The sequence below is a fragment of the Camelus dromedarius genome, chromosome 10, assembly GCF_036321535.1.
Source record: "Camelus dromedarius isolate mCamDro1 chromosome 10, mCamDro1.pat, whole genome shotgun sequence".
NCBI classification, from domain to species: Eukaryota; Metazoa; Chordata; class Mammalia; order Artiodactyla; family Camelidae; genus Camelus; species Camelus dromedarius.
In genome coordinates, this window is record NC_087445.1 from 67,270,402 (window position 1) to 67,284,973 (window position 14,572).

Here is a 14,572-nt window from a genome sequence, read left to right on the forward strand (position 1 = left end):
TCTGTTTAAATGTTATTATCTCCATTTTCAAGAAGAGGGTAATGAGGCTCAAAATAGCTCCTGCACGTCCCCAAGGTCAGGATTTGAATCTCAGTCTCTTCGGCTCAAGACAGAGTTCTGTCAACTACGCCAAGATGAGTCTCAGCAGAGTCACAAGTGCCTCTCCCCATGGGAGGCTTGGGGACAGCTTTCAGTCCCATCAAGAAACCAACCCCAGCCTACAAGCCCCTGGGGCACGCCAAGATGCTTGATGCATGGACATGTGTGGCTGCTGCCCTTCCAAGGCCCCCTCTGCACCTTCCCAGAGCAGTTTAGAGATATGAGGAGTTCAGGACATCTATCTACTTTTTTTCTTCAGCCTGTGTGGGGAAAATTAAGACCCACTTCAACGGTCTTGCTGCCAAAGTGTACTCAGGAAGGAACTAATGAGGGACACGTCAGACCCTCTTTTGCTAAGAAGTTGAAGGCAAAGGCTAGGATATCACTTGTTTGAAAAGATTTAGGTCGGATTCTATTCAAACACAAGAAATTTCAGCTTCTAAAGGTAACTTCCGGCCTACAAGTCCCTCATTTCCGGCGCTTGGAGGGACCTGGTCTCAGATTTAAACACATTTTTCAGCATCACAACACTGTGTGTTTCTGCAGGCGTAACTACGGTGCTTTTCCAAGTTACCCTAAAACATTTCTACATAAAAGAGTTGAGAATAATTGCAGCCTTTCTGTCTGCACGGTAAAGTTATCAAAATGATGATTATAATTCCTTCCATATAAATGCACTTCACAGATTACAAAATGCTCTCATGGACAATCATTGCTGGGTTTAAAAAAAAAGGCATAATTAAGGAGAAATATCAGTAAATGACATTTAGCTCTTAATATACATCCTTATATTGGGGTAAGAAAAGGGTGAGATGAAAGCGTTTTTATATTAGAATTGAAGTCAGGTTCTTGAAGCTCTAACTGTTCCTGGTTATCAATTTTCAAAAAGTCAATGCTTTTTAAATTAAAAATGAGGTGCTGCTACTTCTGACTTGATAAGTTATAAAATGCCTTTCCCATCCTTCCCAATGGCCCTGTGCCCATTTAAATTTTAGATCTGCAGCTCATAAGGATTATACAGAAGGCCAGGTCTCCATCAAAAAAAAAAAAAAAAAAAACAACTAAAACATGAAAAAGAAAGCTAACCATGTTTCGATGCCTTTTAATGTGCAAATACAGGGGGACCCTTACATCTCTTCCTGTTCTGGGTGGCAGAGGTTGAGGAAGCTCAGGCCACACAAAAGCCATTGAACTGGTTCCTACCAAACGAATAGGAATGCTGAAGTGTCAAGGTCATCTTTAAAAATCTGTCATCCCCCGCCCCGTGCCACACTGGCATGGACAGCCACCAAAATCTCCCCACAGGGCAATACGGTCCCTCAAGACCTAATCTCTAGTGGTGAGATCAATAACCATTAGAGAGCAGGGTTTTGAGGAATGTGTTCTGTTGCAATTAATCTGACCAAAGTGTAATTAATCCACTGTTTATCCTTAGGAGTGGCTAAAAATAGCAGTTGCACGCGTGAATGACTAGACCCGTTATCCACCGCCATCAGCTGCTCGGAGGATTCTGCAGACCTGCCACGCCACCGCTCTGAAGCTCTAGTCGGTGGCGGCCGCACCTGGCAGGATCGGCCTGTACGATCCACAGGTGAGCGTTCTCAGCGAGTCTTGCCGACAGTGGGTCTGTGCCTCACACAGCAAAGGACGCTCTGGAGGAGAACCCAGTCGAGCAGGTTCCATCCAACTTGACTCAGAAAATGACAAATGCCCCTTCAGAGTGACATTTCCTGCAGGGCAGAGGCACTCAACCTTGGCCGCATGATAGGATCACCTCAGGAACCTAAAATATTTCTGTGGCCAGGCCTACAGCCCAGGCTAATTAAAAGCAGCATCTCTAGAAGTGGGGGCACTTGCCCTGGTATTTATGAAAAAGCTTTCCAGATGGTTCTAAGGTGTAGCCAAGGGGAGAGGCACCACCCCAGGGTGATTCTAACAGTATCTGGGCTCCAGCACGGGAGCCGCAGCAGGGGAACCCACAGAAACACCCCTGCTTAGGGAAGTCAGTGTCGCTCACAGTCTGGAACTGTAGCTGACAAGTGCTTTACTTGTTTGGGTCCATGTGATTTGTCGGGGGTATGAGGAACGCTATTTGAGATGCCTGCCTAAAACAGGCACAGTGATATTTACTCAGCTCTTACTTTGTGGAAGCCAGGAATTTGGTAAAAACAAAACAAACAAAATACCCAGGTGAAATATTATTCATTTCAGGGATGATTCCATGGAGGGAAGGGCGGGGATGACATCTCAGTGTAACATCCACTGAGTGGGTGAGATGGAGGAGAATTCCAACTGCTATAAATATTGTAGAACAGCTAAAAGTCCAATAATTGGATCTGCAGATTTTGAAACAAAAAGCTTCTGTTGCAAGAGTGTAAACGTCACGAAGAAAATTGAAAGGAAGTGATCCTCGCCACGTCCTGGGTACCTGTGGCATTTTGTACTCTCCCTGTGCTTCAGCATTTCAAAGAGGAGCACTATGTGCTCCTACATCACTGGAGGCAAGTGGGTTTTTAGGAAAGACTCTCCAGACTCAGATAACAATCGGCTAGAAATTCATCCACTAAACCCCCCATGTCAAATTCAAATCCATCTCCTGACTTTTGAGTCACTCTATTTGGAGGCTGATCTTCATAGATGAAAATATGACTTATTAGAATGTTTAATGCATAAATCTCACAGTGTTAACATGTTTCAAGAACTCGACTTACCTGTGCAGGACATGGGAAGCAGAGTTGGTAGAGATAAGTGACTTCAAAAATACTTACTGGTTCCCTCTTTTCTTCTTAAGTGGGTCCATGAGACGCAGTGTGTCTCTGATCACAGCCACTTTTACTTCTTCATCGACAAGGCTGGGGACGTTCTCAAACACCCCTGGAGAGAGCTTGAAAAGGTACGGATTCCGTATTACAGCAGAGAGAGTGATTCAGTCCCAGGTGACTGTCAGCAGTAGCCCCAGTGGATGGACTGTTAGATTTTCCTTTAGAATTCCCTTTACCTTAAAAACATCAGTTTCCTTTCTACAGATCAACAAAATACACAAAGAGGGGGAAAAATCTATTTTTCTAATTAAGCAAAATGATACCTGCGCATTGTAGAAAATTTGGAAATACGGAAGAGGCAAAGAAAATGAAAAGAATCCACGTAATCTTCCCCAAACCCAGAATTAATCTTCGGTGTATTTCCTTCCAGTCTTTTCTATGCATTGTTAAGGGGGCGGGGAAAATAGACCCACTGTTAAATGTACTGTTTATCTCCGTGATTCAAGCATGTCAACATGGCTAAATCATACTCACAGAATTTCAATTAGTTTATCTCCCGAGGCTAGCTAATTAGTTCAGGTCAGAACTGATGGAAAGGCTCAGCTCTTCTACATTTGCAGATCTTAAGATCTGGAAGGACTGCATGCTGGGAAACTACCACAGGTCGAGGAGGTCTTATATTAATAGAGCATGTCCAGAGCGCAACAAAACTGAAATTATTTAGGATTGAACAGAACTCTGCTGGGCTAATCTGAGAATGCCGAGCCTCGTTTGGCCAAGGGAGCAACACGAGAGCGGGACGTTCGGTGGGACGGCAACACATTCAACGAGATGCTGAAAAATACTTACTTCTTGCTCGTGTTCGATTCTCATGCTGGGATTTGCGTTTACTTCAAGGAGTATGGGCTTCAGGTTTTTCATTAGAAGAATGTCAAAGCCTAAAATCTGGGCAGGACAAACACAGTTCAGAATTACTCCTTCGAGCTACAGTGTCTTTTTCAGGAATCGAGTATGGTATTTGGGGCATTCGAGGTGAAAATAAATTCCCACGCTGCCCCACAACCTGGGGCTGGAACCTGGCTTCTCCTGTCCACACACCCTCTACCTCTGGAGGGGCTTGTCAGGCCAACTGCACAGCAGAGAATTTTCCAGGAGCCTTGGTAATGGGGTTGGTTCGCATGTTCCCTTCAGCACTATCGGTGTGTCGTCAAGTGCTGTGAGATGGCGACCTCTTTCTTCTTTCATAAGTTTTTTTTATTATGTTAAGGAATAGAAGTAGTCCATCAATTTCTCCCTCTCCTTCTGTTCTCCTCTATTAAGTTGCTCCTTAACTAGACCTCTTAAAAAAAAAAAAAAAACCCAAGGGCATCTTTCTTAACCTCAGGTACGTATCAGCATCATTTAAGGATCACTTTCAAAACCACTGCTCCTCCCCAGCCCACACCTGTGAATCAGAATCATTCAGATTGGAGCGCAGGCAAATGCAGTTTGAATAACAAATCCCCTGGGCAATTCTAGCTAAGGAGACAGGAGAACTTATTAGGTGCCAATTATGATACAATGCACCAATTACTCATCCTCCCGTTTAATCCTCACAACAGTGTATTTGAAACAGGGATCAGGCTGACCATTTCACAGAAGCAGAAACTGAGCCTCGGAAAGTGGATTTCCCTGAGACCACCTACCCAGGAAGTGACAGAGCCGGATTTCATACCCAAGCAGAAATGGCTACATAGTTTGCGGGACCCAGTGCAAGATGAAAATGCAGGGTCTCTTACTCAAAACGGTTTCATGATGGTGAAACGGAGCCTTAAACCACACGTGGAGCCCTTCCGATGGGGGCCCTGTGTGACTGCACAGATCACGCACCGATGAAGCCGGCCTGCACCCAAGGTGACTCCAGGACCATTTGTTGGCTGCCCGCTCTGGAATCCGGCTTGCTGCCTCAGGTGAGGCTTTGTCTTCTGGCCTCTCTTAACTCCTCACAAGCCCTGCGATGGGGTAAGCCACCCTGTGCATCTCACTCCCTCTGCCCGAAATAACCCTTTATTCAGGTAACATCTCTTCACCCTTCAGACTGGATTCTGACTCGGACTAGGAGGATGTCAGATGCTCGTCTCATTATCTCTATAGGAGACGTTAAGTTAGAAAGCTCCTAATGTGAGCAATACAATCCCAAAGTTTCAAAAAACAATGTACAGAATAAAGGAGAGGGAAGAAAAAAGATATAACTGCATCCCCTCCCCTGTGGAGTCCACAAGAAGAAAAGATGAGAGGAAATCCATTGACTTGTCTATATAGACTTTATATCAGTTAAATGATAATTATTAAACTCTAGCTTCATCCTTATTAATGAAATCAGAGCTCAAAGGACCATTTTGGGGGGTAATTCAAGATGAGGTTATTCTTCAATAAAGGGCAGTGAGGATGAAAAGTTGGGAAAAGCCACTCTTACTCTATTTTTCTTTCCCTGGTCATGAGAAGAAAGGAATGGAAATTCAGTAGAAAATGTTACATGTATTATAGATCTGCTTAATAATGTATGACAAGTGGATATGAGTGATGAGGGCTTTAAGAGACTCTGGTGACACCATCAGTCTAACTTCAGACCTGGTCTGAGACGCGCGATGCTGATGAGGTTACAGAAATGGCCGGCTACTGGTGCCGACGTTCCTCATCCTGAGTCATCGATGCTTACGTTTTGCTACATCTTAGAAGTTTGGACTTGCACTTTCTCAGCCTGGTGGACTCTTCTCAGCTCAAGGCACAGTGGCTTCGGGAATGCACAGCTATAGGAAAGCTGGAGAAGGGGAGTGACAAAACCCCACCAGCCATATAGACCGGCACGCACCCGTAGCATAGTATCTTCCAGAACCTAAACTTCGGTGCATGTAGTTGAATATGTTGGGTCTTGTGCAAAAAATGCTTTGAAGCCAGACAGATTTGGGTTTCAATCTCAGCCCAGTCTCTCACACTAGCTAGACAGCTTAGCCTCTCTGAGCCTCACACACCTCGTCTGAAAAATGGGCATAACGGCAGCCCATTGATAACCACTGCAGGGTGGTTGATAACGGAAGCAAAAAGAACCCAGGATTATGCCCATCCTAAAGAAGATACTCGACATATGCCAGCTCCCTTTCCACTTTTCTTCTAATCCCATCAACAAGAAGTAGCATTAATGGCTTTGGAGTCCAGAGGAGCTGATTTCAGACCTTAACTCTGCCTTTATCTTGTGTAACTACTGGCAAGTTACTTAGCAGCTCTATGCCCCAGTTTCCTCATCTGTAAAATGGGAGTAAGAATAGTACTCACCTCAGTTCATTCATTCATAAGATATTTATTGAATGCTCCCTATGTCCCAGGGACAATTTTAGCTCCTGGAAATACGGTAGTGGACTAGACAAAGTCCCTGCCCTCATGGCACTTACACTCTAATAGGGGACATAGGAGGAAATAAAAACGTGATGTAAAATATTTTGCAGAGTACCTGACGCATAGTAAGTATTAAATGAAAGTCAGCTTTATTATATTTTTCCCAGGTTCAAGGAAATATGACTTTTTTCCCCAAAAGTTCAGTGAAATATGGACCACCAGTGGATCTCAACAAACAGAATCACAGAACTGGGAGGAGCTTAGAGTTGATCTTGTCATAAAACTCCAGAAGAGTTGGCAGAAAATCCAGAATTTACTTGCTCCAGTGTTTTTCAAAATAGGGGTCTTTTGGGGGAGACCAGATCAGATCAACTTTTACCGATTTTACATCTTAGTGTTCCCAGGAGGAAAACCTTTAAAAAAAAAAAAAAGAAGAAGAAGGAAAAGAAAAACTACTAATCTAGTCTAAAATCCACTTTGCAGACTAGAAACCTGAAGCTTAGAAACGGGAAAACCTCTCTCTGGTTTGGTGGCAGAGTAGGAAATGTCACATGGAGAGAGAGAGAGGACTTTTCAATCATGATACTATCCACCCCTCCAAGTAATTCAGTCAGCAACTATGTGTTACCTGACGGGTGCCCTAGGGATTCAAAGATATCTGTCCTTCATCCTCACCTCTAGAAGCCTCCAAAGCAAGTTGGGGAGAAAAGGGCCCTGAGCCATTCATTGTAAACTCATGCAAAGGCTCCAAGCTACATTCCAATGAGAGGGGATTCTCTCCTGAGCCTCAGAACTGTACATCCACCTGTCTCCAGAGTATTCCCAACTAGGAGGTCCCACACTCCTCGAACCCTACATATCCAAACTATCTGTGGCCAGCAGCCTCTAATGTGGTCCCACTGATACCCATCGCCTGGCATTCCTGCCCTTACGTAACCCCCTCTCCTTGAGGGAGGGCTGCACCTAGTGACTTGTATCTAACAAGCAAAATTGGGCAGAAACGATGGGATGTGTCCCCCAACGTTAGGTTATAAAAAGACTGTGGCTTCTATCTTGGGATACCTTCTCTTACTCTCCCGCATGCTCGTTCTGAGGGAAGCCAGTTACCATGTGGTGAGCTGCCCGCTGGAGGGTCCCAAGTGGCAAGGAACTGATGTCCCAGGCAACAGCCAGGGAGGGTACCCGAGGCCTGCCAACAGCCATGTGAGTGAGCTGAGGAGGGGATCTCTCCCCAGTCAAGCCCTGACACGACTGCAGTCCTGGACAACACGCTGATTATAGCCTTGTGAGGGAGTCTGAGCCTGTGGCAGGCAGCCAAGAATGTCTCCTTCATCCTTTACATCTAGCTGCTCACCAACTCTGTGCATTCTACCTGCTAGAATGCTTTCTAGGTCTGACCCATCCTCCGTGTTCCTAGTCTGGATCACACCTGCACCATCTTTCCCCTGGACTACTTTAACAACTTCCCCATCAGTTTCCTTGCTCTCAAACTCTCTAATTCATCTGGCACGGGGAGCTGCCAGAGTAATTTTTCTAAAATGCAAATAAAATACTAACACTCCTCTGCCTAAAATCTCTGCTTCCAGAAGGAAGCCTGGGGTCCACAGCATGTCCTACAAATTCCTCTACGACCTGGCACCTGTCTCCAACTCCAGCCTTATTTCCTCTGACTCACTGCTGCACACCTGGGGCTCTAATTGTGCTGAACTATTAGTAGTTCCAGGATGCTTTAGTGCTCTCTGGCTTTATACCCTTCTACCTGGAAGACAGATTTATCAAATATCTGTTAAGCACCTACCAAACACTAGGTACTGTCCCAGGCCCTGGGGATAAAGCAGAAAATAAGAGAAAGGATGTTTTAACTCCTGCCCTCTTGGAGCTTATGTTCTAGGGGAGAGACTGCAAGCAAGTTAATAATTAAAGCCGGGTAAGAACAGAATGTGATGCAGTGGATGGAGGGAGGGTTTGGTGGTCAGGGAAGGACTTTCTAAGGAGGTGACATGTCATCCCATTGTCTTCTGCTTTGCAGTTTCTGATGAGAACTTTTCGGATATTCTTTGTTCCTCTGAACATAATGTGTCTTTTCTCTCTAGCTGCTTTTAAGATTTTCTTATCACCACCAATTTGATTATGACAAACCTTACAGGGGTGTGTTCATGTGCACTTGTGTGTGGGGCCATTTCTTCAAATGTTTTTCCTGTAACTTCCTTGTCTCTTCTGCTCAGAGAACCCCAATTACACATATGTTAGACCATCTGATATTGTACCACAGGTCACTGAGGGTCTGTTTATTTATTTTTCCTGTTGTTTTCCTCTCTCCGTTTCATTTTGAATAAATTCTATTGCTCTGTCTTTAGGTTCACTGATCATTTCTTCTGTGGTGTCTAGTTTGCTGTTAATCCCATCCAGTGACGTTTGCATTACAGGGACTGTATTTTCTTCCACTTGGTTCCTAAGAATTCCATTTGGTTTTTTTTTTTTTAATAGCTCCATTTCCCTCTACATTAAGCTCATATTTTCCTTTAAATTTTTGTACACAGTTGTAATAGCTGTTTTAACATCCTTTTCCTCCTAGCTCTATTATTTCCAATATTTATGGGTCTATTTCTATTGATTTTCCCCCTTGGTCTGGGTTACCCTTTTCCTGCCTCATGGAGCATCCAGTGTGTGTTTATTGGATGCCAGACACTTAATGCTGAGTGCCTGAATTTTGTCTTCTTTTAAAAAGTACTAGGTTTTTTGGCAGTCAGTTATTTGCAGGTTAGTTTGATACCTTCTAGGCCTATTGTTTAAGCTTTACTAAGTTGAGTCTAGAGTAACTTTCATTCCAGGGAAGATTCAGTCCATTAAGGCAGAACTTCTCTGGAGTCTCCGTTGAATGCCCCCAGTCATCACCAAGGACTCTCCACACTGGTTCTTTGGAGCTCAACCATCTCCCTGCTCTGCATGAGGCCTGGAGGTTGTTCAGCTTCTCGGTGCCCTGGTCACTCTTTGCCCAGCTCTGTGGATTAACACTCCACATATGAATGGCCTACTGCTCAGCAAAGATGCACCAGGACCCCATGCAGGTTCTTGGAGCTCTTTTCCTGCTTGGCTCCCTCCTTCTCAGAATCCTGCCCACAGAATTCCAGCCCCCTTGGCACTCCCAAACTCTGACCTCCATCCCCTCAACTCATTGAGGTCACAGGGCTCTCTTTAGTTTCCCTCTCCCACTTGCCCATGTTCTGGAGATTGCCTCCAGACAGAAAGCTGAGGCAACCGTAGATTCATCTTGGCTTTTTCCCCCCTCTTTCCTCAGGGATCATAGTTGCTGAGCTGTCTGTTGTCCAAAATCTGAAAACATTTATTTCCTGTATTTTTGTCTGATATTCTGGTTGTTTTCAAAAGAAGGTCAAGTCCAGTCTTTGTTACTCCATCACAACCCAGAAGCAAAAGACTCAGGTGGTGATGGATGACCAGGGACTGAATGAAGTGAGAGAAAAATTCATTTGAAGAGCTGAGGAGGAGCATTCCAGGTAGAGGGAACAGCAAGAACAAAGGCCACTTTTGAAAAACAGCAAGGAGTGAGCAAGAGGGAGACGGGAGATGAGGGCCACCAGAATGACAGGGGACAGATCATGTAGCATCTTGTAGGCCACAGTAAGGAGCCAGGATTTTAAGTGCAACAAGAAAGCCACTGGAAAATTTACACAGGGAAGTAATTTGATCTGACATGTTTTAGAAGAATCAGTTCGGCTACAGTGAGAAAAACAGGCTATAAGCAGCAAGGGTGGGAAAGGGGACATCAGGAGGCTGTCGGGGTGATACAAGTGCACGGTGACGGCTGCCCAGCCTGGGAGGGGGGCAGCGGAGCTGGTTAGAAGTGGTTACATTTCGGGTGCATTTTAATGTATATTTGCAAGAGTTGCTTATGGATTAGTTGTAGGAAGGAGTAAAAAAGAAGAAACAAGAATGATTGGAGTTTTGGGCCTAAGTAAGTGAATGCTATTCATTTACTAAAATAGGAAAGACAGTGAGAGAGTATTTGGGGAGAGAAATCCAGAGTCTGCTTTTGCATATGTCAACTATGCGATGCCCACCAGAAATTCAAGTAGAAAATTAAAGTGGGCAGTTGGGTAGACCAGTGTGGAGAGGTCAAGACTGGAGATACAAATGTAGGCATCAACAGCACATAGCTGGTACTTAAAGCCACGGGGCTGGAAGAGGTCCTTTTGGGAGTGATTGCAGATGCAAGGTGAGGAGTTAGAGTCCTGGAGAATCTCCAACACTGGCAGGTCCAGAAGAAACAGATGAGAAGCAGCAGCCAATGAAATACGAGAGAAACCAGGAGAGTGTGGTATCGCTCACCTTTTTCTGCATAGAAAATTCTTCTTCATGCCTTAAGCTCCAGATTAAGCATCTCATCCTCTGGAAGGTCTTCCTTGACTGCTTTAACTGGCAAAGTTAACTAATCCCCTTTCTGTGCTCTCTCAGCATCCTGTATAAGCCCCCTTACAGCATTCATTACAAGAACTGTAATTCCCACGTGTCAGTCTTCCCCACGACACCATGCACCTCTTAGGGGCAGGACTGTGTCTTATCCATAACCACACGCCCCAGAGCTAGCTTGGGTCTTGTCTCAGTGGGTGACCAGCAAATGTGTCTAAAAAAAGAAAAAAGCTTAAGCATCAGAAGTGGTCAAGGAAGGCTTTACAGAGAAAGTGGGATGTGAGCAGCACCTTGTCTGGAAGGCAATGAATTTCAAAAAAGCAGTGAGACTTAGAAGAGAGCATGGCCAAGACAGAAGAGAACAAACAGGCAGAACTGGGAAAACACAAATTACATCCGAGACAAGAATCAGCTCTGTCCGCCAGGCTTGCGGGGCTCAGGAAGGATGGAGAGCTGAGGCCTTGGCCAGGCTGGGAGGCAACCAATGCCAGGCTAAGGACATGTTTCCCAAACCATGCTCTTTGGAACCTTGATGCTCCTTTAAGTTCAAAATGGGACTATTTCATGGTTTCCCCATTAGTTCAAGGCACTTCTTCGTAGACCAGTTTGAGAACGATTGTTGCTACAGATAACAAAAAAAGTAATAACCTTCGTTTATTAAGTGATTACTATGCGCTAGGTACCCTGCCAAATGTTCCACATAGATTTCTCTCACTCAGTCTTATAATGGCTCGGTCAGGTAGGTACAAATAACATCTCTGTCTGCGGATAAGGACACTGAGGCCAAGAAAGGTTAGCTTGCCAAGCTCACCAGCTTGAGCAGCTGGAAGGTGGAGCTGAGGTTGGCTCAAAGCCAAGATGTCCAAGAACGGAACCCAAGCCCATGTGTGACCATTAGGTTGCTCCTTTGCCTCCTTTCTGGGAGGGGGGTGGTCTGGACCTGATGGGGAGGCAGGAGATCAAAAGGGCAAAGACGAAAGACTAGAAGCACCTTAGCATTTAGGGAAGGTGCCTCCTCCAGACACCAAAGGGAAAGGATCACGGCCAAGGAGAGAAGTGGCCGCAGAGCCAGAGGAACATGGAAACCGAGCAGTGAAGCTGGGAAAGAATGTTCATGGAAGCTGAGCTGGAAACCCTTCCTCTGCCGGGGCACCTCTGCCGCCTGGACCACCTACCCAGAGACGGATCTTACTGTTTAAGCCAGGCCCGCAGAGCCGCCCGCGAGAAGACTGACGGGATATGTTGCTGGGGGCTGCCTGGGCAATGATGGGGACAGGCCAGAATGACAGGGCAGCCACGTTCCTAGGCAACAGATTACAGGAAAGCTGCCCACAGCCGCGCCGCGCCAGCAGCTGCTCCGGGCCATTGCAATTTCCCAAGTAGTTATTGTGGCTGTGATTGGAAAGGGATCGCGGTCACATGTTTAAGATAAATGTAATTTGGGTGGCTTAGAGTTTATGTCCCAGGATGCTGCAATCCGGGCTGGGCCCAGGCTACAAGAGAAAGGGGCATCCAGGACAAAGAAATGATTCAGTACACATGCACAGAGCATTAGGGTTTGCAAAGCCCTTCATAATCTTTATCTCACGTGAGTTAGACACCAACACTTGGGGTGGGGGGAGGAAACTGAGGCACAGAGAAGTTAAGTGACTGATATAAGATCACACAGCAAGTCAATGGCAGAATCATGCATTGCCCCTAAATCTTTGGGTTCCGAGTTCACTCAGGTGTTTGAGACCCAAACGAACAAGTGTTTTAACAAGTGATAAAAAGAAAGCAGGCGAGGACTCCAAGGAGGAAGAAAAACACTGTTCAATCACTGTGAATCCGAAATGTGTGGTAAAACAGATTGAAAGCAGCTAACGTTTTATACCACCTCGTTACTGCCACTGCTCCAAAGGAGGCAGGTAGGAAAGTGAGCGCAGGTGACTCACAGAGAAAGCTACAGGGTGGTAAAGAAGGTGCCCAAGGCCACACAGTTGGCAAGAGGACGAGCTCCTCCGGGAGGGTTACTCCCAGCCCTGTGCTCCTTTCCTGACCCCGGGCCTGGAAGCACTTAGTGTGGTCAAGCAGCGGGAAGCAGTCACAGGGCTGTGGTTCCCTTTGCTCGACGTGATCTGTCCCAACCAGCGGCTCCCTCCCTGTCGGCCCTCTGGTTCCCCACGGCGCGGGCCCCCGCTTCCACCCCGATGGCTGCCCCGTGACGCCTGTCCACAGCCAGACAGCAGCAAAACCATCGCCCTCCGCCCTGCCCCCGCGCTGTGCCAGGGCTCTGTGGCTTGGCCACATGGTACTCCCGGAATAGATGTCCCTGTTGAACAGATGTGACCACACAGTCCCCCGGGGTGACCCCTGAATGCCTCCACGTTGCATCGATCTCCTTTGCCCTAACCTCCTGATGGCTCGGGCCAGACTTGTTTTCTCTCTGGTTCTCCCTCTAAGCCCTGCTCACTTCCCCCTTTCTAATGCTTTAAGTCATCTGCCTGATGGCTGAGCAGGACATCCTGCCTGGGAACCAAAGCCTGGGGTCCAACTGCCTAAGGACAGATCCCTGGATGACAATCAGCCCCTCCTGGAACTGTTCGCTGCCTGAATTCCCCTCCAAGAGCTTCCATCAGCCTGCCGGGAAATCCTGCTGACTGGTGTCCAGCCCCTAGGGTAGCCCCTCTGGTTGGGGGGGGGGGCTGCACCTCCGGACCAGCCCCCTCTTCCGCAGTCGAATGAACGTCCCCTCCATCAGAGATGCTGCGCCCTGCCTCCCCTCTCCCTTCTCGTTCCACGCTACCCGTTCCTCTCTTGCCACAGCCTTAGATAAAGGACTAGAAACAACTCAAATATTCATTGACAGGAGAACTGATGAACACATCGTGCATATCTACAATGGAATACACAACAGCGCGAATGAAACAGGATCAGCGGCCCACCCTGACCTGCAGTGGAAAAGAACGTTGCAGAAAACGACATACTTGATTGTGGTGTTTTATAAAGCTCAAACAGAAGTGAAACAAAACAATAGATTGCATTGGGAAACATTCATATAATAAAATAATTTTTTAAAGCAAGGAAATGATAAACATAAAATTCCGGATGACGTCCTCCTCGGGCTAAGGAGAGAAACGGGGCGGGGAAGAAGCCGGTAATCGGGTACCTGAGGTTGGGAGGTGGGTGGGGTGATTATTTGGTGATTTTGCTTCACAGCTTACATACATGTTCCATGTAGTCTCTCTGATACATTAGCTGCTACAAGATAATTTTAAAGATGAGGTGGAGAGGGCCCCTGAGGTACCCTCCATATCCTCTGCTCCCTGCTCTGATTTATCCGGCAGCAGGAAACTGTGTGCCCACTGAGCGCCTGGACTCTGTGTTCCCCCGCCACCACCTTCATGGCCAAACGATCTGGAAGCAGGCGCTACTCTTATTCCTATCTCCTTCCCTCCCGCGCTCTGGTTCAGCTCACAGTGCATTGCCCCGAGCCATCGCCCCACCGAAGACAAGGCTCACGGAAGTCAGTGAGGACAGCAGACACGGTCAGCTCTGCTCTCACGTGACACATCTCAGCAGCGCTCGCCGTGGCTGCTTCTCTAAGCCTCCGCCTGCTGATTCTCTGAGCATTTGGGCCACTTCCTCTCCAGACATCCCTTCCAGAGCTCAAGCCACTTCTTCCTGGCCTCCGTAGCTGCCCCCTCTCTGCCTGTCCCGTACTTGAATGGTGGTCCCACAGGGCCCTTCTCTGGCCTCTTCTCGCCCTGCAGCCTCTCATGACTTCAGTGAGCATCAGAACACTGATGAGTTCCCAACCCTTCTCCCTGGCCCAGACCTCTCTCTCCTGAATTCTAGGCCCAAATGTCAAATGGTCCACTCAGTCTTTCCACTCGGATGTCACACAAGGGGCACTCCAGAGGCCTGTTCAA

At 46.8% G+C, this 14,572-nt stretch overlaps 1 protein-coding gene across 5 annotated transcripts in view; it reads right to left on the reverse strand.

Annotated features, from left to right (window-relative positions):
* TTLL11 (tubulin tyrosine ligase like 11) overlaps window positions 1–14,572 on the reverse strand; it is a 236,538-nt gene that overhangs the window by 134,689 nt on the left and 87,277 nt on the right. For all 5 annotated transcript variants that reach the window (XM_064490492.1, XM_064490493.1, XM_010998078.3 and 2 more), the window contains 2 exons: window positions 3,711–3,806; window positions 2,868–2,983 (listed from right to left, as the gene is read on the reverse strand). In XM_064490492.1, the coding sequence (XP_064346562.1) occupies window positions 2,868–2,983; window positions 3,711–3,806 (212 nt within the window). The remainder of the gene's footprint in view (window positions 1–2,867; window positions 2,984–3,710; window positions 3,807–14,572) is intronic.